General features: G+C 46.4%; 1 protein-coding gene across 1 annotated transcript in view; it reads right to left on the bottom strand.

The window, feature by feature from the left end:
• DCUN1D1 (defective in cullin neddylation 1 domain containing 1) overlaps window positions 1-23,613 on the bottom strand; it is a 57,094-nt gene that overhangs the window by 11,575 nt on the left and 21,906 nt on the right. The window contains exon 2 of the mRNA XM_038743234.1: window positions 3,561-3,777. Coding sequence (XP_038599162.1) covers window positions 3,561-3,777 — 217 coding nt within the window. The remainder of the gene's footprint in view (window positions 1-3,560; window positions 3,778-23,613) is intronic.

The following is a 23,613-nucleotide window of genomic DNA, read 5'->3' as shown; positions in this document are numbered from 1 at the left end:
AAACGCGCTACACAAACCTCTGATAGCTCAGTTAGGTTCAAGGCTCCGTCTTTCTGTAGTTCATTTTCAAACGGTCCAAAAACATGAAGACAAGGCAGCATTATGCCATTAAAACACTTCCCGTCCTATATCATTTAAGAGAGCCCCCTAAACAGCACCCTGAAGAAGTTTTGAATCTTGTGGAGGCCGAGCACTTAGTGATGACTGTTACTACATTTCTGGGAAGCACTTCCGTGCAAAAGTATGGCTTATTAAAAAGCCACGAGCCTTTAAATGGGGGCATGTGCCTCTAATTTACAAGCAAAACCTCTACATACAGTAGTCCCTGGGCACTGGCGGATTGTTTTTGTTTGCCGTTTCAACCATTCGTGGTTAGCCAGACCCATACTCAGTTGCGGCAGCAGGCCCTGCCCCGGCTTCCGCTGGTGGGGTGTCTCTGGCCACCAGTAACGTGGCCCTGATGCTTCAGGGACTGGATGGCCACCCCAGAAAGTCCCACTGGCCCAGAGTTGTTGAATGAACCTTCGCCGTCCGACTGCAGATGGAATCCAGGATTTCACCTCATTAGTGGGGGTTGGGGGGTTCGTGCGGAAATCAATCTTCCGTGAACACTGAGAGACTACTGTATATTTAAGTTTAAACTGTTAGTCCAAATGCCAATGTTCTTCTCTCAAGCATAACCATCAAAAAATAAAAGATTCCTCCGCTGATCACATTGGCATTTCAACTCCTAACCGGAAGACATCATTAACACGAAGACAAACTGCGGTTTTAAACAGCGTTCCTCAGGAAAAAAATCCGGTCAAATTAAACAGGCGCTACTTGCCGGCATTCTTTGAAAATCGGGAAGGAATAAAGGAAGGCGGTGCAGGTCGTCTAGAATTTTTTCTAAAAGGCAAAATGGGTTATATACGCCACTTTCCTTGAGGAGGTCAATGCAAATGATTCAGTACCTGGCCTGATGATAATTCATTCATTCATTCATTCAATCGTATTTATTGAGCGCTTACTGTGTGCAGAGCACTGTACTAAGCGCTTGGGAAGTACAAGTTGGCAACACATAGAGACGGTCCCTACCCAACAGTGGGCTCGTGGTCTAGATGGCCACCCAATCAAAAGAAACTTCCTTACAAAGGCCAAAAATCTCAGCTTGGCCCAATCCAGGTCTAGGAGCTTGGGACAGGGCAAAACAGATTCAAAAAGCAGTCGGGGTCTCCTTTGACGGTAGGGATGCCAGGACCACTACTAGCAAGAATAGCAGGCCCTGGGGAAGGGAAAGACTTAAAAGACCAATAGTCCATCTTAAAAATTTCTTCCCTTCTCCATAGCAACCCCCTCCAAACACAACCAGGGCAAGCATGACATCATTGTCTTCCCATCCCTCCTGACGTGATTCCTCCAGGAATTCCCTAACTCCACACCTTCGGGGGCCCTAAATCTCCCAATGTGAGCGTCCCCAGACAGCTGCTACCACTCACTGTCCAGGGCTCTGTCAAAAAGGCGGTGACAGTGGGGCACGGAGGCGGTGGGAGAATGTCCGTCTGAAGGTGGTGGGTCACGGCAGAAAAGGTTAGAGCAGGAGAGAAGATTTAGAGAGTAGAACTACTTCTCCTCCCTAGACCAACCCTTCGCTGCCACTTTTCCTAAGTCCTTCAAGTGAGCAGGATTCTGGAAAGCACTGTGGTCCGGGAAGCTGGGGAGTTGGGGAAGATGGGGGGAAAATGGGAGTCCCAAGGATATGAAGGGCAACTGCTCCCACTCTCCTGTAGGGATAAGGTTTTTAGACTGTGAGCCCACTGTTGGGTAGGGACTGCCTCTATATGTTGCCAATTTGTACTTCCCAAGAGCTTAGTGCAGTGCTCTGCACATAGTAAGCGCTCAATAAATACGATTGATGATGATGATGATAAGGTTCTAATCTCTAATTAGTCTGCTGCGCGACCTTGGGCAAATCACTTAACTTCTCTGTGCCTCAGTTACCTCATCTATAAAAGAGGGATTAATACTTTTGAGTTCCATCAATTGATCAAGCAACATACTGATTGAGTGCTTACTATGTGCAGAGCACTGTACTAAGGACTTGGGCGAGTACAATAACTTGGGAGAGTACAACACAACAGAATTAGCAGACACGTTCCCTGCCCATAACGAACTTACAGTCTAGTGGGATTTGGACTGTGTCCAATCTGATTATCTTGCATTTGCCCCAGTGCTTAGTTCATTGCCTGGCACTTAGTAAGCACTTAATACTGTTAAAAAACCAACCAGGAGATGTCCAGTGGTTCCCTAGGGCTACAGCCCAGAACAACTACCCTGATGGGCCCTTCGCTGTGGATGCCCCTTGACCCTTCACAAATAATGATCTTTGAGGGCTGTGGGATGCCCACTTTGGCCTACCTCTCTGAACCTCATTGGCCCTATACAAGGAAGGAATCTGGGCCTGGCTAAAATCCAGAGGAATTCTTTTTTGGCCCGACCCAACGAATGAGCGAGATAACTTCAGGACCGGTGGGCTACCTCAATCTCTGCGGGGGGTTCTACCATCCAAAACACAAGCACCACCACTATGGGAAGCCGCTTGGTGTAGTGGACAGAGCAAGGGCCTGGAGTCAGAAGGTCATGGGTTCTAATCCCAGCTCTGCCACTTGTCTGCATTCATTCATTCAATCGTATTTATTGAGCGCTTACTGTGTGCAGAGCATTGTACTAACTGCTTGGAAAGTACAATTTGGCAACAAATAGACACAGTCCCTACCCAACAAGGGGCTCACAGTCTAGAAGGGGAAGACAGACAACAAAACAAGTAGACAGGCATCCAGAGCATTAAAATAAACAGAATTATAGACATACACAAATCATTAATAAAATAAATAGAATAATAAATATGTACAAACATACACAAGTGCTGTGGGGCGGGGAAGGGGGTACAGCAGAGGGAAGGAGTGGGGCAATGGGGAGGGGAGGAGCAGCAGAGGTAAAGGGGCATCTTGGGCAAGTCACCTCACTTCTTTGGGCCTCAGTTCCCTCATCTGTACAATGGGGATTAAGACTGAGAGCCCAGTGTGGGACAGCGACTGTGTTCAACCTGATTTGCTTGTATCCACCCCAGCACTTGGTACAGTGCCTGGCACATAGTAAGCGCTTAACGAATACCACAATTATTATTCTTAGGATTGCAAGAAAAAAAAATGGGGTCAACACTTTTTTATAAATGCCAGGGATAAAGTACAAGCAGACACTAATCCTCTCAAAGTTCCTCCTGACCCCATATGAGAAACCAAGAGGAAAGGAACAAAAGCGAGTCCACAAAAAGATCGTGGTATGTCCTTTGAAAAGAAAAAAACTCTAACTTGTCAAATACTAAAAGCAAACTAGGAAAAGAGAGGCATGTAGAACTGCTCAATACAATATCAAAATCTCTAGGCTAAATCTTCATATGTGGGTAGAATCTGTTCACAGCCTTCTATGAATTATCAATGCCAGATTAATGTTTCCCGATTGAGATGCACAAATTCAAATTACACAGGAAAAAGAGATCGACAAAGGAATAGAAAACTCACCTTTGTATCTATTGTATAGCTGTTCTAACTTCTTTCTGTCCAGTGATCCTTTAACGCTCTCTCGAATATAAAGCTCAGGATTTTGAAAAAAATTGTCTGTGGCAACATCTAACTTCCAGTCATTTTGAGACAGACAACTCACTGCAGTCTTTTCGCTAGATTGTGTGAAGATCATAAACTGACGAACTTTATCCTTCTGCGAAGATTTCAACTTGTTCTATTGAAATCAAGGGGAAAAGAGGCTGAAACAACACCCAGAACTTCTTCGAACTGAGCACAACTGTTGCGGTCTCCCATTCCAAGCAAAACTCCCTTCTTAATAAGAAGCTAGAATGAGTTATTTTAGATACAGAAAACACTGCTTTATCATCACCAATCGTATTTATTGAGCGCTTACTATGTGCAGAGCACATATCCAACGTTCTGCACAGAGAAAGGTTATTTTCTTCAGTTGGAAACTTCTTTCTGCAGTCACATCGATACCGAACAACGCAGCATATAGAATCTCAGGCTGGCGACTGTATTTAACAAGAGAATTTAAGGGTACGCAGCATTGAACAGCTGGCGGCAAAACATCAAAACACACGGATGCACCCGTGCGTCCATCATAGGCATCTAAAAGATTACATCACTGTAGGCAGGATGTCACGGTCACATGGTCTTGTGAGAGAAATATCCATGTTGTCTGATCATCATCTTGTGGCCAACAGTACGAGACCTGAGCTGATACTGTCAAGACACCATCATCGTAAGCCACCTATAAAGAAGATCAACGCGTGAGCTTTGGCTCTGGCAACCAAACATTGCGAGCTAGTCAACAGAATGCACCGGGCTCCTGGCTCCTTCTCAACATCCTGACAGCCCAGGTCTCGATACCACATGGTCGGTATTCAAGGGCGCCGGCTGTAGATGGTCTGGAATTCACCAAGAGAAAAGACCACGACTGAGTCGATGAGAATGGGCGTTAAGACCGAGCAGCTGGAAACCGTGGATAATCATCAACGTCGACGGCAATTGCGCGGAGGGAAAAAAGTGGCCTTTTAGCTCACTAAGCAGCTGTCACATGCCTGACGACGCCAGTTGGAGGAGAAGCAGTGGGTGACAAAAAAAAAAACAACTTAAGGAGCTGCAAGCAGCAGCTAACTGCAAACAGGGCAAGAAGATTTTTTACTGAGTTACACAAAGTCTACAGACCAAGATCCGCTGGGGCTAATCCCATCCTAAACGCTGACAATCACAACTATTCATTCATTCATTCATTCAATCGTATTTATTGAGCGCTTACTGTGTGAAAAGCACTGCACTACGCGCTTGGGAAGTACAAGTCGGCGACATATAGAGACGGTCCCTACCCAACAACGGGCTCACAGTCTAGAAGGGGGAGACAGACAACAAAACAAAACATGTGGGCAGGTGTCATCAGAATAAATAGAAGTAAAGCTAGATGCACAGCAATAACAAAATAAATAGAATAGTAAATATGTACGAGTAAAATAGAGTAATAAATCTGTACAAACATATATACTGGTGCTGTGGGGAGGGGAATCAATCAATCAATCATATTTATTGAGCGCTTACTATGTGCAGAGCACTGTACTAAGTGCTTGGGAAGTACAAATTGGCAACATATAGAGACAGTCCCTACCCAACAGTGGGCTCACAGTCTAAATGGGGGAGACAGAGAACAAAACCAAACCTACTAACAAAATAAAATAAATAGAATAGATATGTACAAGTAAAATAAATAAATAAATAGAGTAATAAATATGTACAAACATATATACATATATACAGGTGCTGTGGGGAAGGGAAGGAGGTAAGATGGGGGGGATGGAGAGGTAGGGCAGAGGGAGGGATGGGGAGGGGGACGCATCGCTCCCACTGCCCGGCTGCGTTAGCGGGCTGATCGCTTCAACAAAGTTCTCAATTGACCATCAACAGTCTCGGGTGCAGCTCTGCTCCAGAGAGTGCAGAAGGATAAAGTTCGTCAATTTATGATCTTCACACAATCTAGTGAAAAGACTGCAGTGAGTTGTCTGTCTCAATTCAATCAACCACCGTGCATTTCTGCCCTCTAGATCAGAAGAACCGAAGGCCAATACGTTGGGCTTCAGACAGAAGAGCCATCGGCCGGTGGCATTCCTGCAGAGGTGAACAAGCGTGGAGGACGTGAGCTCACCTGAGGGCAGGGGATGTGTCTGCTTATTGTTATATTGTACTCTCCCAAGCGCTTAGTACAGTGCTCCACACCCAGTAAGCACTCAATAAATACGATTCAATGAGGGCTTACTGATTGGGAAGGGAAGGAAGTTCCACAGGCGCCACACAGGAAGGGCAATTCGTTGTGTCTTATGTGCCTTATGGGACACGGATAACCATCCCGCTGATGGAAAAATCACTTCCCGTAAACCGGCGAAGCTTTCAATCCAGAAACTACACACGGCGAGACAGCTGCAGGAGAAATGCAGAGAAAGAACAGGACCCGGAACAAGGTTTCCATTAACCTCCCAAAGGCTTACGACTTTAACTAAATTGGAGGGCCATCCTCTGTAAGCTTGGGGGTCCGGAAAGGCTTGACGACAGCTTATGGTCACTCAAAATGTGTGGCCTAGTGGAAAGACCACGGGCCCGGGAGTCGGACGGCCATGGGTTCTAATCCCAGCTCCAGCTCCTGTGTGACCTTGAGCCAGTCACTTCACTTCTCCGTGCCTCAGTTACCTCATCTGCAAAATGAGGATTGAGACTGTGAACCCCACATGGGACAGGGACTGTGTCCAACTTGATTTGCTTGTAACTGCCCCGGCGCTTAGTACAGTGCCTGGCACGTAGTAAGCGCTTAACAAATACCATTATTATTATTATTAAAATTGAACGACAGTCACAGGTCTAGGTCAAGGCTGGGTTACAGTCAACCCTTCACTATGACAAATGTTGTCAAGCAAGGACTGTGTTCCTGCACTACTGCGTTTCACAACAATTTTTTTAAAATAGCATTTATTAAGCGATTACTATGTGCAAAGCACTGTTCTATGCGCTGGGGAGGTAACAAGGTGATCAGGTTGTCCCACGGGGGGCTCACAGTCTTAATCCCCATTTTCCAGATGAGGTAACTGAGGCCCAGAGAAGTGACTTGCCCAAAGTCACCCAGCCGATAACTGGCAGAGCCGGGATTTGAACCCATGCCCTCTGACTCCAAAGCCTGGGCTCTTTCCACTGAGCCACGCTGCAATGTACTTATCTCTGCTGGATGATTTAATCACGCATGGTATTTGTTACACACCTTACTGAGGGCTGCTGGGTGTACACTCAGGGCAAAATGCACGCGCGCACACAAACACACACACACAAATCCAGACAATCTTCATCACAGTGACACATTCGAAGGCACGGAATGTGGGGTCTGCAGGCAATGTTGTCTGTACAGTGGACTGCAGCAACTTCAGGCAAAAAAAAAAAGGTGGCAAAGGCTTTCATCTTTGAGCTATTTGCTGATAGTTGCACACTGCAACTCAGCACTCCGCAAGAGTTTAAATTGTTCGCTACCATTTTACACGTGCTCAGAGTCAGTCGGGAAAAGACCCAGGGTCATGTTTCCATCCAAGCCCAATTCCACAGACCCTGCTTCAGTGATATCCAACGGTGCATGGTTTAAAGTTGATTAAAAATTCTGCTACTTAGGCAGGCTGGTTTCACAAATTAGTTACTGACGATGACATCTCGAGATGCACTGGCGAGGTCAACAGAGCACCCGGAAAACTGAAAACTTGACTCCAGAAAGGAAGGGGAAGCAGCCTAAAATCAAAGGTCGACAGTAGCGTGGCCTACGACGGCACGGGCTTGGGAGTCAGAGGTCATGGGTTCTAATCCCGGCTCTGTCTCTTGTCAGCTGAGTGGCTTTGGGCAAGTCACTGAACTTCTCCGTGCCTCAGTTACCTCATCTGTAAAATGGGGATTAAGACTGTGAGCCCTGCTTCGGACAACCTGATAACCTTGTATCTTCCCCCAGCGCTTGGAACGGTACTTGGCACATAGTAAGCGCTGAACAAATCCCAACATTATTCTTATTATTTTCTACTGTGCTGTTGCCATTACGGCTGGGAAGGTGGACATCGCGGAGACGGCATATACAACACCTTGGCCCTTTCCATCTGGCTGAGGTGGAGCCCACAAAAAAGGGGACAACTGTACCCCAAACTGTGGAGTCAGGTGACATTGTGGGATCACAGGCCCTGAGTGATGATGATGATGATCAGAGACAGGAATGGATGACAAAAGGATTCTCAAGATGACGTTTCACGAAGAGCTCAACGCTGAAACACACTCCACCGGTGATGGGAGGAAAGTGTACAAAAACAAACTGAGGGCGACTCCCAGGCTGTGCTCCTCTGCTACCAGCGCTGGGGACTGCAAGGACTGGGACAAGGCCTCTTGGCATAAGATTTTCAGGACTTTAAGGACAAACACCTTGCTGCAGCTGAGGAGAAATGGGCAAGGTGAAAAGAGGCTTTAAACACCAAAGAATAACTAGTGCTGAATTTCTCATTCAGAATTCGGACGTGACAGGCCTGAGGCAGGTCTGTCGTTCTTGATGGGAGATTATTATTGTTTTTATGCCATTCGTTAAGTACTTACAATGTGCCAGGCACTGTACTAAGCACCCAGTCCATGTCCCACATGGGGTTCACAGTCTTAATCCCTATTTTACAGATAAGGCAAGTGAGGCCCAGAGAAGTTAAGTGACTTGCCTAAGGTCACACGACAAGTGGCAGAGCCAGAATTAGAACCCAGGTCCCCTGTCTCCTAGGCCTGTGCTCTTTCCACTAGGCCATTCATTCATTCAATCGTATTTATTGAGTGCTTACTGTGTGCAGAGCACTGTACTAAGCGCTTGGGAAGTACAAGTTGGCAACATCTAGAGACGGTCCCTACTCAACAACGGGCTCACAGTCTAGAAGGGGGAGACAGACAACAAAACAAAACATGTGGACAGGTGCCAAGTCATCAGAATAACTGCTTCCCCATCGTAACCCCCACTTATCTGTATTTGGATTTGTATCTGGATTACCGCATCAGCCTCCTCTCTGATCTCCCATCCTCCTGTCTCTCCCCACTTCAGTCTATACTTCACGCCGCTGCCCGGATCATCTTTGTGCAGAAACGCTCTGGGCATGTTACTCCCCTCCTCAAAAATCTCCAGTGGCTGCCAGTCAACCTACGCATCAGGCAAAAACTCTTCACTGTCGGCTTCAAGGCTCTCCATCACCTCACCTCCCTTCTCTCCTTCTCCAGCCCAGCCCACACCCTCCGCTCCTCTGCCGCTAACCTCCACACTGTACCTCGTTCTCGCCTGTCCCGCCGTCGACCCCCGGCCCACGTCCTCCCCCTGGCCTGGAATGCCCTCCCTCCGCACATCCGCCAAGCTAGCTCTCTTCCTCCCTTCAAAGCCCTACTGAGAGCTCACCTCCTCCAGGAGGCCTTCCCACACTGAGCCCCCTCCTTCCTCTCCCCCTCCCCAATCACCATCATTATCACGAGTCTAGTTGCTGCCGTTACTGAAGGCTGCTGAGTTTGGTCACCTTATTCCAAACCAAAGGGGTAGAGGGGGACGGGAGCAGGGGAAGGAGATGAAGCGTTGTTTTGGCATCCTGATTCTATGTCGCTGTATATGAGACCATTTACATTTACATCTTTATATATTTTGTACATCTGTAACCATTCTGGATATATGAGTTGGTCTGTATTTTGGACAGGTAGAAGGGACTGATTAATATTTTGAAAGTACCTTTTTCTTTCACAAAAGCAAATTGTAAATCCAAATTATTTTCATAAAACACAATAGGATACTACAAAGAAAGATAAAATGATTGCTGTTTTAAATTGCTGGAGATGCATATAAGCATGAGATTCAGTAAGAGTATCCATTAAGCCCTTGTTTACAGAGCCCTATATTAAGCACTGGGAAAGAATATATCGGTGGGAATTAGACACGCAACTGTCCTTCGAGGGACACAGAATCTATGAAGGCCAAGTTTATTCATTCAATCATATTTTACTGAGCACTTACTGTGTGCAAAGCACTGTTCTACGCACTCGGGACAGTACAATGTAACAACAGTCATTCCTGCCCACAATGAGCTTACAGTTTATGTGACTGAGAAACAGCATGGCCTAATGGAAAAACATGGGCTTGGAAGTCAGAGGACAGGGGTTCTAATCCCACCTCTGTTAGTTGCTTGCTTGGTGACCTTGGAAAGTCACTTCTCTGTGCCTCAGTTTCCTCCACCGTAAATGGGGGAATAAATACCTGCTCTCTCTCCTATTTAGACTATGAGCCCCATGTGGGGCAGGGACTGAGTCCCACCTGATTAACTACCCTAGCACTCAGAACATAGTACGTGCTTATCAATATAATGATAATAATAATAATGTGACATCACTATGACCCCTTAACTTCCAAGTGTTAGAAATCACTTAATCCATTGAACTAAAAAGGCCTGTGTACACACGCATTCACATACACACAGGGCCCACCTACAATGCATCTCTACAATGTTCAATTTACCAATCACTGCTATTTACTTAGCACCTACTGCGTGCAGAGTACTGTAATAAGCACTTGGAAGAGTGTAATACAATAAAATTGGCAAATATGCTCCTTATCCATAACAAATTTACAGTCTAGTGGGGTATGGTAACAATAATGTGTGGCTTTTGTTAAGCACGTAATTAGTAAGTACCAAACATCGTCTCAGGGTCACACCTGGAGAGTTTCTAGTACTCTACCAGTCTCAGCTATGGAAGGGAGAGTCAAAGAGAGGCCTACCCATTCCATTCCTAGTTTGGCCAGCGGCTAGCGAGTGGAAGGCAATCTGCTACAAGTCAAAACTCAACCATGCTGGGCAGCAGCGGCGTGGGAGAGAGTCGAGGGCGGAGACTTGAGTTTACTGCATGGAAGGCGACCATGGTAAGCCACTTCTGTATTTTGACCGAAAAAACTCTGTGGATACACTACCAGAAGGATTGCGGATGGACAGCGGGGCGTTCTGGGATAGATGTGTCCGTGGGATCCCTATGGGTCGGAAACGACTCGAAGGCACGTACCAAGAATGGGCTGATTCACGATCATCAGGTCCCGTATGGGGCTCACAGTCTGTGTAGGAAGGAGATCATTTTGCAGATGGGGGAACTGAGGCACCGAGAAGTCAAGGGCTGTATCCACGGTCACAAAGTGCGCAAGTGGCAGACCCAGGATTTGAACCCAGGTCCTCTGACTCTCTGGCCCGTCCTTTTTCCGCTGCTTCTCTGAACACGGGCTTCTATCACCGCATTACGGCAGACACTCCTGTACTTACTTTCAGCTACCACAGTTTCAGTGTGGTTGGGAAAGAGGGATTCTCCTACTTCTGCATGAGTCAAGGTTTCGCTACTAGATTTGTGACTTCCTGGCAGAAAATAGGACGTAAAAAGAATACCGGGACTGCAGGGGTGAGAAAATGCTTTAAATGAATTTTTCAGACAAGAGGGGTAGGAAGGCAAGGGACAAATACCAGGGCACCATAATAGCATTCAAAAAAGGGTGTGCCGGATATACTAATTACTTTAAACAGGTTCACCTATCATTTTGAAGCTATGGGGGGAATCTCAATAACAACTTAAAATATTTTACAAATGTTTTTAAAGCGTTTAAGGGTAGGGCTGCATTGTCAATATCTCCCGCCCATCTCCCTTGGGCATCTAAAAAATGCCTAGGAGGGAAACTGACAAGTTTCAGGAACCAGATTTACAAAAATAGGGAAGTGCCACTTTCTATCACTTCCATGAGCTCTCTCTGCTGGTTCTTAAATCATGCCCAGGGGCAAGGGAGCACTTATCAATTGCTTCCCATTGTTGAGGCTGGAGCCGATCCCCCAACTTCAGTAAACCTGGGGTTGACAAGTTTTACCTGACTTCCAAATCCTCCATCCCACGAAGGCATTATGGCTTGGCTTCAGGAACCTCAGAGAATTACAGCTTGCCACCCTGGTTCTCCCATTTAATATGAAGGGGTGGGGGGAAACATCCATCACTGATTTCTCCAATCCCAGTGAGGGCAGAAGATAATCAAAAGAGAGCATAATAATAATAATAATAATAATTGCGGTATTTGTTAAGTGCTTACTATGCCAACGTGAAGAGAAGCAGCGTGGCTCAGTGAAAAAGAGCACGGGCTATGGAGTCAGAGGTCATGGGTTCAAATCCTGCCTCTGCCAATTGTCAGCTGTGTGACTTTGGGCAAGTCACTTCACTTTGCCTCAGTTACCTCATCTGTCATATGGGGATTAATATTGTGAGCCCCACATGGGGCAACCTGATCACCTTGTATCTTCCCCAGCATTTAGAACAGTGCTTTGCACATAGTAAGCACTTTAAAAAATACCAAAATTATTATTATTATTATTATTATTATTATTATTATTATTATTATTATCTGGGCCTCAGTTACCTCATCTGTAAGATGGGGATGAAGACTGTGACGTGGGACAAGCTGATCATCTTGTAACTTCCCCAGCGCTTAGAACAGTGCTTTGCACATAGTAAGCACTTAATAAATGCCATCATTATTATTATTATTATTATGCCAGGCACTGTATTAAGCAGAGCATTAAAGCTAATCAGGTTGGACACAGTCCAAGTCCCACAGGAGGCTCACAGTCTTAATCCCCATTTTACAGATGAGGTGACTGAGGCACAGAGAAGTTCAAGTGACTTATCCAAAGCCACACAGCAGACGAGTGGCAGAGCCAGAATTAGAACCCAGGTTCTTCTGACACCCGGGCCCATGCTCTATTCATTCATTCAGTCAGTCGTATTTACTGAGCGCTTACTGTGTGCAGAGCACTGCACTAAGCGCTTGGGAAGTACAAGTCGGCAACATATAGAGACGGTCCCTACCCAACAACGGGCTCACAGCTCTATCCACCAGGCCATGCTGCTTCTCCAGAATTACGATCACCTTAATGGTGCACGCAGGTGAGTACTGGAGCCCACTGTTGGGTAGGGACTGTCTCTATATGTTGCCAGCTTGTACTTCCCAAGCGCTTAGTACAGTGCTCTGCACACAGTAAGTGCTCAATAAATATGATTGATTGATTGATTGATTGGAGTCCACATATCTCTTATCCTAAAAAACAAAAAACCCTCCCTCGATCCCACTGCCCCTTCCAGCACCGGCCCCATCTCTCTGCCCCGGCCAAACTCCTTGAACAAATGTTTACTCCAACTGCCCCTACTTCCTCTCCTCCAACTTAGTCAATCAATTGATTTATTGAGTACTTGCTGTGTACAGAGCCTTATACTAAGCACTTGGGAGAGCACTACACAACAGCCTTGGTGTGTCCATGCTCTCCTCCAAATGAAACTGCTCTCTCCAAAGTCAAAGACGACTTTGCCAAATCGAAGGGATTCTGTTCCATCTTGATTGTCCTTGTCCCGTCAGCTGCCTTTGACACTATGCCCGTACCCCTTGGTTCTGGAAACTCTAGCAAACCTCGTTTCACTGACACGGTCCTCTCTCCTAGTTCTCCAAGGTCTCTGGCTGCTTCTTTCTGATCTCTTGCCAACTTCTCTTCTGTCTCCTACCCTCTCATTGCGGGGGTCCCGCTAAACTCCATCCTAGGTCCCCCCTACTCATTTTCCCTTAGTTCCCACAGTTTCCTACCAAGCAGCTTGGCTCAGTGGATAGAGCACCAGCTTTGGAGTCATCATCATCAATCGTATTTATTGAGCGCTTACTGTGTGCAGAGCACTGTACTAAGCGCTTGGGAAGTACAAGTTGGCAACATACAGAGACAGTCCCTACCCAATAGTGGGCTCACAGTCTAAAAGGGGGAGACAGAGAACAAAACCAAACATACTAACAAAATAAATAAAATTGATATGTACAAGTAAAATAAATAAATAAATAAATAAATAGAGTAATAAATATGTACAAACATATACATTTATACAGGTGCTATGGGGAAGGGAAGGAGGTAAGGGGGGGGGATGGAGAGGGGGACGAAGGGGAGAGGAAGGAAGGGGCTCAGTCTGGGAAGGCCTCCTGGAGGAGGTGAGCTCTCAGTAGGGCCTTGAAGGGAGGAAGAGAGCTAGCTTGGCGGATGGGCAGAGGGAGGGCATTCCAGGCCTGGGGGAGGACGTGGGCCGGGGGTCAATGACGGGACAGGCGAGAATGAGGTACGGTGAGGAGATTAGCAGCAGAGGAGCGGAGGGTGCGGGCTGGGCTGGAGAAGGAGAGAAGGGAGGTGAGGTAGGAGGGGGCGAGGGGATGGACAGACAGCCTTGAAGCCCAGGGGGAGGAGTTTCTGCCTGATGCGCAGATTGATTGGCAGCCACTGGAGATTTTTGAGGAGGGGAGTGATATATGCCCAGAGTGTTTCTGGACAAAGACAATCCGGGCAGCAGCATGAAGTATGGATTGAAGTGGGGAGAGACCCGAGGATGGGAGATCGGAGAGAAGGCTGATGCAGTAGTCCAGACGGGATAGGATGAGAGCTTGAATGAGCAGGGTAGCGGTTGGGATGGAGAGGAAAGGGCGGATCTTGGCAATGTTGCGGAGCTGAGACCGGCAGGTTTTGGTGACGGCTTGGATGTGAGGGGTGAATGAGAGAGCCGAGTCGCGGATGACACCAAGGTTGCGGGCTTGTGAGACGGGAAGGATGGTAGTGCCGTCAACAGAGATGGGAAAGTCAGGGAGAGGGCAGGGTTTGGGAGGGAAGACAAGGAGTTCAGTCTTGGACATGCTGAGCTTTAGGTGGCGGGCAGACATCCAGGTGGAGATGTCCTGAAGGCAGGAGGAGATGCGAGCCTGGAGGGAGGGGGAGAGAGCAGGGGCAGAGATAGAGATCTGGGTGTCATCAGCGTAGAGATGATAGTTGAAGCCGTGGGAGCGAATGAGGTCACCAAGGGAGTGCGTGTAGATCGAGAACAGAAGGGGACCAAGCACTGAACCTTGGGGAACCCCCACAGTAAGGGGATGGGAGGGGGAGGAGGAGCCTGCAAAAGAGACTGAGAATGAATGACCGGAGAGATAAGAGGAGAACCAGGAGAGGACGGAGTCTGAGGTCATGGGTTCAAATTCCGGCTCCGCCAACTGTCAGCTGTGTGACTTTGGGCAAGTCACTTCACTTCTCTGGGCCTCGGTTCCCTCATCTGTAAAATGGGGATTAAGACTGTGAGCCCCCCGTGGGACAACCTGATCACCTTGTAACCTCCTCAGTGCTTAGAACAGTGCTTTGCACATAGTAAGCGCTCAATAAATGCCATTATTATTATTATTATTATTATATCTACACCCATGATTCCCAAATCTATATATCTTCTCTAGGAAGCCTTTCCCCACATCTTATTTTCCCTCCCTCCTGCCTCACTCAGGCTAAGCACTTAGGCACTTAAGTTCATATCCATAAACTCCATTGTTTGTCCTTATGTGTGATGTATTAACATCTATATCACTGATATAAACTAATTCTTTGAGGACAGAGATTACATCCACCAACTATACTGTACTCTCCAAGCACTCAGTAATCAATTAATGCGTGACTCACATTTACTGAGAGCGTACTCTGTGCAGAGCACTGTATTAAGAGCATGGAAGAGCATAAGAGTTGGCAGACACATTTAAGAGTTAGTAGACACGTTCCCTGCCCACAGGTTTCCAGTGTTTAGGGGAACACAGAGATTAAAAAAAATAAATCACAGATAGGTTTATAAGTGTTGTGGAGCAGAGGTAGGGTGAATAAAGGGAGCAAATCCAAGTGCAAGGGTGACACAGAAGGGAGGGGGAGAAGAGGAAAGGAGGGTTTAGTTGAGGAAAGCCTCTTGTGTAAGGCTTTAGAGGTGGGGAGAGCCTGTCGGACATTAATGGGGAGGAAGTTTCAGGCCACAGGCAGGACATGGGTTGGTTTTAGAGGAGTGCAGTGTGTGGGCTGGATTGTAGGAAATTAGCGTGAAATAGGTGGGGACAAGGTGACTGCGGGCTTTAAAGTCAATGGAAAGGTGTTTCTGCTTGATATGGGCGTGGACGGGTAACCACTGAAGGTTCTTGAGGAAAGGTTTTGTAGAAAAATGATTTAAGGCAGCTTAGTGATGTCTGGTCCGAAAGGGGGGAGAGACAGGAGGCAGGAAGGTCAGCAAGGAGGCTGGTGAGTAATCCAGGCAAAATAGGATAAACGCTTGGATTAATGTGGTAGCAGTTTAGATGGAGAGGGAAGGGCAGACTAACCACGTGAAGGTTGAACCGACAGAATTTGGTGACAGACTGAATATGTGGGTTGAATGAGAGAGATGAGCAAAGGATAACGTCAAGGTTACAGCCTTGTGGGATGGGGCGGATGGTAAGCGCTTAGTACAGTGCTCTGCGCACAGTAAGCACTCAATAAATTCGACTGAATGAATGAAGGAAGGGTGTTGTATACAGTGATGGGGAAGTCAGGGGGAGAACAGGGTTTGGGTGGGAATATGAGTTCTGTTTTGGACATGTTAAATCTGAAGTTTCAGCGGGACATTCAAGTAGAGATGCCCTGAAGACAGGAAGAAATATGAGATTATGGGGTTTATCCAATTTGGTATTTGGGGTATTGAGATCATTTTCCCAAAAGAGGATGGGATTTGAAGAGGGATTTAAAGACGGGGAGGGCTGTGGGGTGGCAAATTTAGAGGGAGGGAGGGTCCAGGCAGGGGGAAAAGTGTGAGCGAGAGGGGTCATTCACTCATTCAATCATATTTATTGAGCGCTTACTGTATGCAGAGCACTGTACTAAGCGCTTGATTACTTTAATGTATTAGAGTAACGAGACGTGTGCCGAACAGTGTTTCAGGAAGTTGACCTAGGCAGCAGTGGGTAATAATAATGATGACGGTATTTGTTAAATGCTTACTAGGTGCCAAGCACTGTTCAAAGCACTGGGGGGATACAAGGGAATCAGGTTGTCCCACGTGGGGCTCACAGTCTTAATCCCCATTTTACAAATGAGATAACTGAGGCCCAGAGAAGTGAAGTGACCTGCCTAAAGTCACACAGTTGACAAATGGCAGAGCCGGGATTAGAACCCATGACCTCTGACTCCCAAGCCTGGGCTCCTTCCACTGAGCCATGCTGCTTCTCTGGGTAGTGCAGAGTGGGTAGTATTGACTGAAGGGGCAGAGGTTAAAGGCTGGGAGACCACTGAAAAAAGGTTAATAGTCCAATCAAATAGTCAACCAATAATGGGATTAATTGAGGTCTTACAATAGGCAGAGCACTGTACTAGGCGCTTGGGAGATTACAGTATAACAGAGTTGGTAGACACGATCCCTGCCCATGTGGAGCTTACACATTTTAGAGGAGAGCTACATTATCAAGAAGCAGTGTGGCTTAGTGGAAAGAACACAGACTTGGGAGTCAGAGGTCGTGGGTTCTAATCCTGGCTCCGCCACCTGTCAGCTGTGTGACTTTGTGCAAGTCACTTCACTTCAATCAATCAATCGTATTTATTGAGCACTTACTGTGTGCAGAGCACTGTACTAAGCACTTGGGAAGTACAAGTTGGCAACATATAGAGACAGTCCCTACCCAACAGTGGGCTCACAGTCTAAAAGGGGGAGACAGAGAACAAAACCAAACATACTAACAAAATAAAATGAATAGAATAGATATGTACAAGTAAAATAAATACATAAATAGAGTAATAAATGTGTACAAACATATATACATATATACAGGTGCTGTGGGGAAGGGAAGGAGGTAAGATGGGGGGATGGAGAGGGGGACGAGGGGGAGAGGAAGGAAGGGGCTCAGTTTGGGAAGGCCTCTTGGAGGAGGTGAGCTCTCAGTAGGGCCTTGAAGGGAGGAAGAGAGCTAGCTTGGCGGATGGGCAGAGGGAGGGCATTCCAGGCCCGGGGGATGACGTGGGCCGGGGGTCGATGGCGGGACAGGCGAGAACGAGGTACGGTGAGGAGATTAGCGGCGGAGGAGCGGAGGGTGCGGGCTGGGCTGGGGAAGGAGAGAAGGAAGGTGAGGTAGGAGGGGGCGAGGGGATGGACAGCCTTGAAGCCCAGGGTGAGGAGTTTCTGCCTGATGTGCAGATTGATTGGTAGCCATTGGAGGTTTTTGAGGAGGGGAGCAATATGCCCAGAGCGTTTCTGGACAAAGATAATCCGGGCAGCAGCATGAAGTATGGATTGAAGTGGAGAGAGACACGAGGATGGGAGATCAGAGAGAAGGCTGGTGCAGTAGTCCAGACGGGATAGGATGAGAGCTTGAATGAGCAGGGTAGCGGTTTGGATGGAGAGGAAAGGGCGGATCTTGGCAATATTGCGCAGCTGAGACCGGCAGGTTTTGGTGACGGCTTGGATGTGAGGGGTGAATGAGAGAGCGGAGTCGAGGATGACACCAAGGTTGCGGGCTTGTGAGACGGGAAGGATGGTAGTGCCGTCAACAGAGATGGGAAAGTCAGGGAGAGGACAAGGTTTGGGAGGGAAGACAAGGAGCTCAGTCTTCGACATGTTGAGCTTTAGGTGGCGGGCGGACATCCAGGTGGAGATATCCTGAAGGCAGGAGGAGATGCGAGCCTGGAGAGAGGGGAAGAGAGCAGGGGCAGAGATGTAGATCTGGGTGTCATCAGCGTAGAGATGATAGTTGAAGCCGTGGGAGCGAATGAGGTCACCAAGGGAGTGCGTGTAGATTGAGAACAGAAGGGGACCAAGAACTGACCCTTGGGGAACCCCCACAGTAAGAGGATGGGAGGGGGAGGAGCAGCCTGCAAAAGAGACTGAGAAAGAACGACTGGAGAGATAAGAGGAGAACCAGGAGAGGAGGGAGTCTGTGAAGCCAAGGTCAGATAGCGTGTTGAGGAGAAGGGGGGTTGAGGAGAAGGGGACAAGGAGTTCAGTCTTGGATATATTGAGTTTTAGGTGGCAGGCAGACATCCAGATGGAGATGTCCTGAAGGCAGGAGGCGATGCGAGCCTGGAGAGAAGGGGAGAGAGCAGGGGCAGAGATGTAGATCTGTGCGTCATCAGCGTAGAGATGATAGTTGAAGCTGTGGGAGCGAATGAGGTCACCAAGGGAGTGCGTTTAGATCGAGAACAGAAGGGGACGAAGCACTGAACCTTGGGGAACCCCCACAGTAAGGGGATGGGAGGGGGAGGGGGAGCCTGCAAAAGAGACTGAGAATGAAAGACCGGAGAGATAAGAGGAGAACCAGGAGAGGACGGAGTCTGTGAAGACAAGGTCAGATAGCGTGTTGATCGCAAAGGCGATCAGAGTTTAACCAGGAAGGTGATGGAGGCACTAGGTGCTACAAAAGGGAGTTAGAGGTTTGGGCTAGTTAGTAGGGGCTGCATAAGTGGGAGTGGCTGACGGAGAACTATATGCATCCTCGAATTTATCTGAACTTCTCTTGAAATTACGTTCAGTCTGCACAACATCATGCAGTTGAAATATTCCATATGACTAGGACAGGCATATTTTGGTGAGGATCAGGGAGAGGAAGAAGAGAAATACTGATTTTTCTTCAAAAAAATCAAAACCAAGTCCGAGCCTAAAGACAGTCTCTGAGACAGTCTCTCACACCTATGAAAGTTCAATCAATTCAAATCTAATACCAAGTGCCTTGACCATACAGTCTACTTGCTTTGCACTAGGCAGCTGTTAAATTAGATTTGACAATCACAAACAGTCGTTCTCTCCTCTCCCGCCTCCGTTCCCTTGACCACACTGTTCCCCCAGCCTGGAACTCCCCTCCCATTGCAAACCCAACACACCCCAGGGCTCCAAATTCAAAGGTCTCCTGAAATATAACCCGCTACAACAAGTCTTCCTCGGCATCCCAAGTCATATAAACCCATCAGCTATCTCCAGCACTTCCAGTCCTGAGCGTTTTGGGATGCATGCTATTCAGTCGTGCATTTGATTGCTTTATTTGTAAATATTTTCATGCCGGGTTCCCCTTGAAAGTCTAGGTTCTTTGTGGGCAGGAAAGGTGCTGATTGCTTATGTGCTACTTCCTGTGCACTGAACCCAGTGGGAGGTTGTAAATACTATTATTACTTCTACAGAAATTGGAAAGGTTATGGAAAATGTCAGAGTAAGGTACATATTAATTCAATCATATTTACTGAGTGCTTACTGTGTGCAGAGCACTGTAATAAGCGCTTGGGAAGTACAAGTCGGCAACATATAAAGCAGCGTGGCTCAGTGGTAAGAGCAGGGGCTTTGGAGTCAGAGGTCACGGGTTCAAATCCCGGCTCTGCCAGTTGTCAGCTGTGTGACTTTGGGCAAGTCACTTAACTTCTCTGGGCCTCAGTTACCTCATCTGTAAAATGGGGATTAAGACTGTGAGCCCCCGTGGGACAACCGGATCACCTTGTATCTACCCCAGCACTTAGAACAGTGCTTTGCACATAGTAAGCGCTTAATAAATGCCATCAGGATCATTATTATTATTATTATTATAACCCAAGGCCGGCAACATATATAACCCAGGGCCTCAACTATCGCTTGTTACTAAGAAAATAAACTCTTCTTGCCAACAGTAATAGAAATATTAAATTCAGTACTGAAAACCAAACTACTATTATAATTTGGACACCTGAAAAGGTACACCTACCTACACAACAAAAACATACATACGCCTGCACAATAATAGTAGACAGTCTATTTTAGTTTCTATTCATTTAACATCTAACTGGTATTTTTTGAAAGTTCTATTCAAGAAATAAGCACAGGGTTTAAAGTAAGTTCAGTTTAACACCTTGAATATTAGTTAAATATGGCATTTCACAATGTTTTAACATCAAACACGAGAAGTAATTTTTCTTACACTAGCCTAGAGAAGTATTCGTATATCTCTTAATTTTCCAGGTTATCACTAGTTTCTTCCTTGTCCCCATTCCTAGTCTCTAAAGCACATACAAACAATACCCACAGTACAATGGTCCTAAAGATAAAAGGTGTCTGTTAAGTGCTTCAGCAGCCCAGCCAGAAGTCTTTAGAATGCAAAGACCAGAAAAGGTGATTCTGATGAAAACCAACATACTAATTCAGTCTAAAACAACATTAAAAATGATTTAACTTTCACATCTTTCCATTTGAGTTTTCCTAGAGCAGAAGTTTTCTCTGGACGTCCCACTGACACCTCAAACTTAACCCGTCCAAATCAGAACTCATCTGCCCCCCACAAACCCTGTTTTCCCGCTGACTTTCCCATCACTGTAAACCGCATTACCATCCTCCGGGGATGGAACCTTGGCATCATCCTTGACTCATCTCTCATTCGATCCACATGTCAATCTGCCACCAAATCCCGCCTCTTCTAACTTCACAACATTGCTAAATTCCACCGTTTCCTCACCATCCAATCTATAACTACACTGATCCAAGCACTTATCTTATCCCACTTCACCTACTGCATCAGTATCCTTGTTGACCTCCCTGCCCGCTGTCTCTCCCCAGCAGCTTCACTCTGTTACCTGGATCATTTTTCTAAAAAAAAACAAAACAAAAGCAAAACAAAAATTCCCCATTCAAGAAACTCCAGTGTTTCCCCAACCACCTCCACATTAAACAGAAAGTCCTTCCACTGGCTTCGAAGCACTCAGTCAGCTTTCCCCCCACCCTCGCACCATCTTATCTCACTGATTTTCTACCACAACCCTGACGTTCACCTTCTTTCCTCTAACACCAACCTACGCACTGTACCACGATCTCATCTATCTCGTCAACCCCTTGCCCACATCCTCCCTCTGGCCTGGAACTCCCTACCCCTTCATATCCAACAGACCATCACACTCCCTACCTTCAAAGCCTAATTAAAATCACAAGTCATCCAAGAGGAAATCAAAAGTCATTCAAGAGGAAATTACAAATCAGCCAAGAGGCCTTCCAGGGTTAGGCCCTCATTTCCCCTACTCCCTCCGCTTGCAGTTGGATATGTACCCTTTAAGCACTTGATTTTCACCCACCCTCAGCCCCGTATCACTTCTGTACATATATGTAATTTATTTTAATGTACTTCTCCCCCTCTAGACTGTAAACGCCTTTTGGGCAGCAAACAGGTCTACAGACTCTGATGTACTGTACTCTCCCAAGCACTTAGTACCTCACTCTACACACATTAAGCACTCAATGTCATTGATTATTTTCGTTTATAGTAATTTTATATGACTATCCCAGTTCATCTCAAATTACTTCCCCCCAGGTGAATCTGACTCCCCTCCCCCAACCCACCACCACCAAAAAAGCCCAACATTATAATTTTAAATGTGACAAAAACACTTATTAAATTGCTAAGATTTAAATTTACTTCAACTGAAATTCTGGTTGGAGAGGAGTTTGCCCAGATAGGAAAATATCACCTCCCCGACTCCAGCCAACAGATAAAACTGCAAATGAGGTTGGTGCGGGTCTCATCTCATGATTAATAATAATAGTTTTGGTACCTGTTAAGCGCCTACTATGTGCCAAAACACTGTTCTAAGCGCTGGGGGAGATACAAGGTAATCAGGTTGTCCCACATGGGGCTCACACAGTCTTAATCTCCATTTTCCAGATGAGGTAACAGGCACCGAGAAGTGAAGTGACTTGTCCAAAGCCACACAGCTGACAAGTGGCGGAGCCAGGATTAGAACCCATGACCTCTGACTCCCAAGCCCATGCTTTTTCCACTGAGTCACGCTGGAGAAGCAATTTTTTTCTATTCAATATTTTTAATATTCAAATATTCAGTTGCTCTAACAAGCCTCACAGCTGCACACTCAGCCCTGATCACTCAAAGGGGACTTTCTCCCCTGAACCCCAAAGGCGGAAAAGGATCCCGCCTTGGGAACGCCAAGGTCGTCTTTCATAGTCAGAAGCCCCAATTTTGAAGTTTAAAACCTTTCAGCTTCTTTTTTATAGAAATTAGAAGAGAACTTTTTACACTCCTCAAATAAAAATGACGCTTTCATCCTAAATTTCCAACTGAGAAAAACATATTTAGACTTTGAGTTGAAAGAATGGCTTTGAGTAATGACACGGCACTTGCTCTACTTTAAAAAGGAAGATTAGAATACTTTTTAGGTAAATGCATAAAATCAAATGGTATTTTACCGTGGCTTGCAGTTTTAAAAAGTGCAGGGCTGTTAAGAGGCTGCAAACTGAGGCTTTAAAAGTGAAAAAAGAGATTGGCAAAGGGCAATATCATAAAAGAGTTCTCAAGACTCTAACAGGGATATCTGGAGAAAAAAATACAATTATGATTTCAAAGTATATGAAATTGTGTACAACATGAGTGACAGTATTTTGTTACTAAAAACGATTACTTTCTCTTTTCTTTGTGGCACGCACCTACTTGCTTTTCATTCATTCAGAATTTTCTGAATAATACTTAAATTTAATTCTGCTTTTAGAAACGCATTTAATTGTTACTAGAAGCCAGACAGGCAATACAGAGACTATATAATTAAAGCAAAGAGAGCGCATAATGGGAATCTACCTGGGGAATAATGACTTCACTAGACACACAAATGAGCTTCGTTATAGTGTTTTCTATTCCATTTCTGATTTCTACTCCATACGCTTTCAAAGAAGGAATTAGCAGACGCGCTCCCTGCCCACAACGAGCTTACAGTCTAGACAAAAAACACAAAATTTGATTTTAAGGAAGGTACTCAAGGATTTCCCTCTCAGCACCTGGAGAGTTTCCAGTCTCGGCTATGGGAGGGGGAGTCCAGCGGAGAGTCATCCCTGTTCTGTTACTAGACTGGGCAGTGGCTCGCGAGTGGCAGGAAATCTGCTACAAGTCAAAACTCAAAACTCACCCATGCTGGGCAGCGGCATCGGAAAGAGTGGAGGGCAGAGACTCAAGTTTATTGCGCGGAAGGCGGCAATAGTAAACCACTTCCATATCTTTACCGGAAAAACTCTCCGGATCCACGACAGTGCTCTGCACACCGTAAGCGCTCAATAAATACGATTAATTGATTGATTGATTGATAAGAATGAATGCAGATGGAGAGCGGGCCGTTCTGGGAGAGACGTGTCTGTAGCGTCGCCACGG

This window comes from Tachyglossus aculeatus, chromosome 1 (assembly GCF_015852505.1).
Source record: "Tachyglossus aculeatus isolate mTacAcu1 chromosome 1, mTacAcu1.pri, whole genome shotgun sequence".
Lineage (NCBI taxonomy): Eukaryota > Metazoa > Chordata > Mammalia > Monotremata > Tachyglossidae > Tachyglossus > Tachyglossus aculeatus.
Note: the sequence above shows the minus strand (reverse complement) of the source record. Positions and strands in the feature narration are given on the sequence as shown.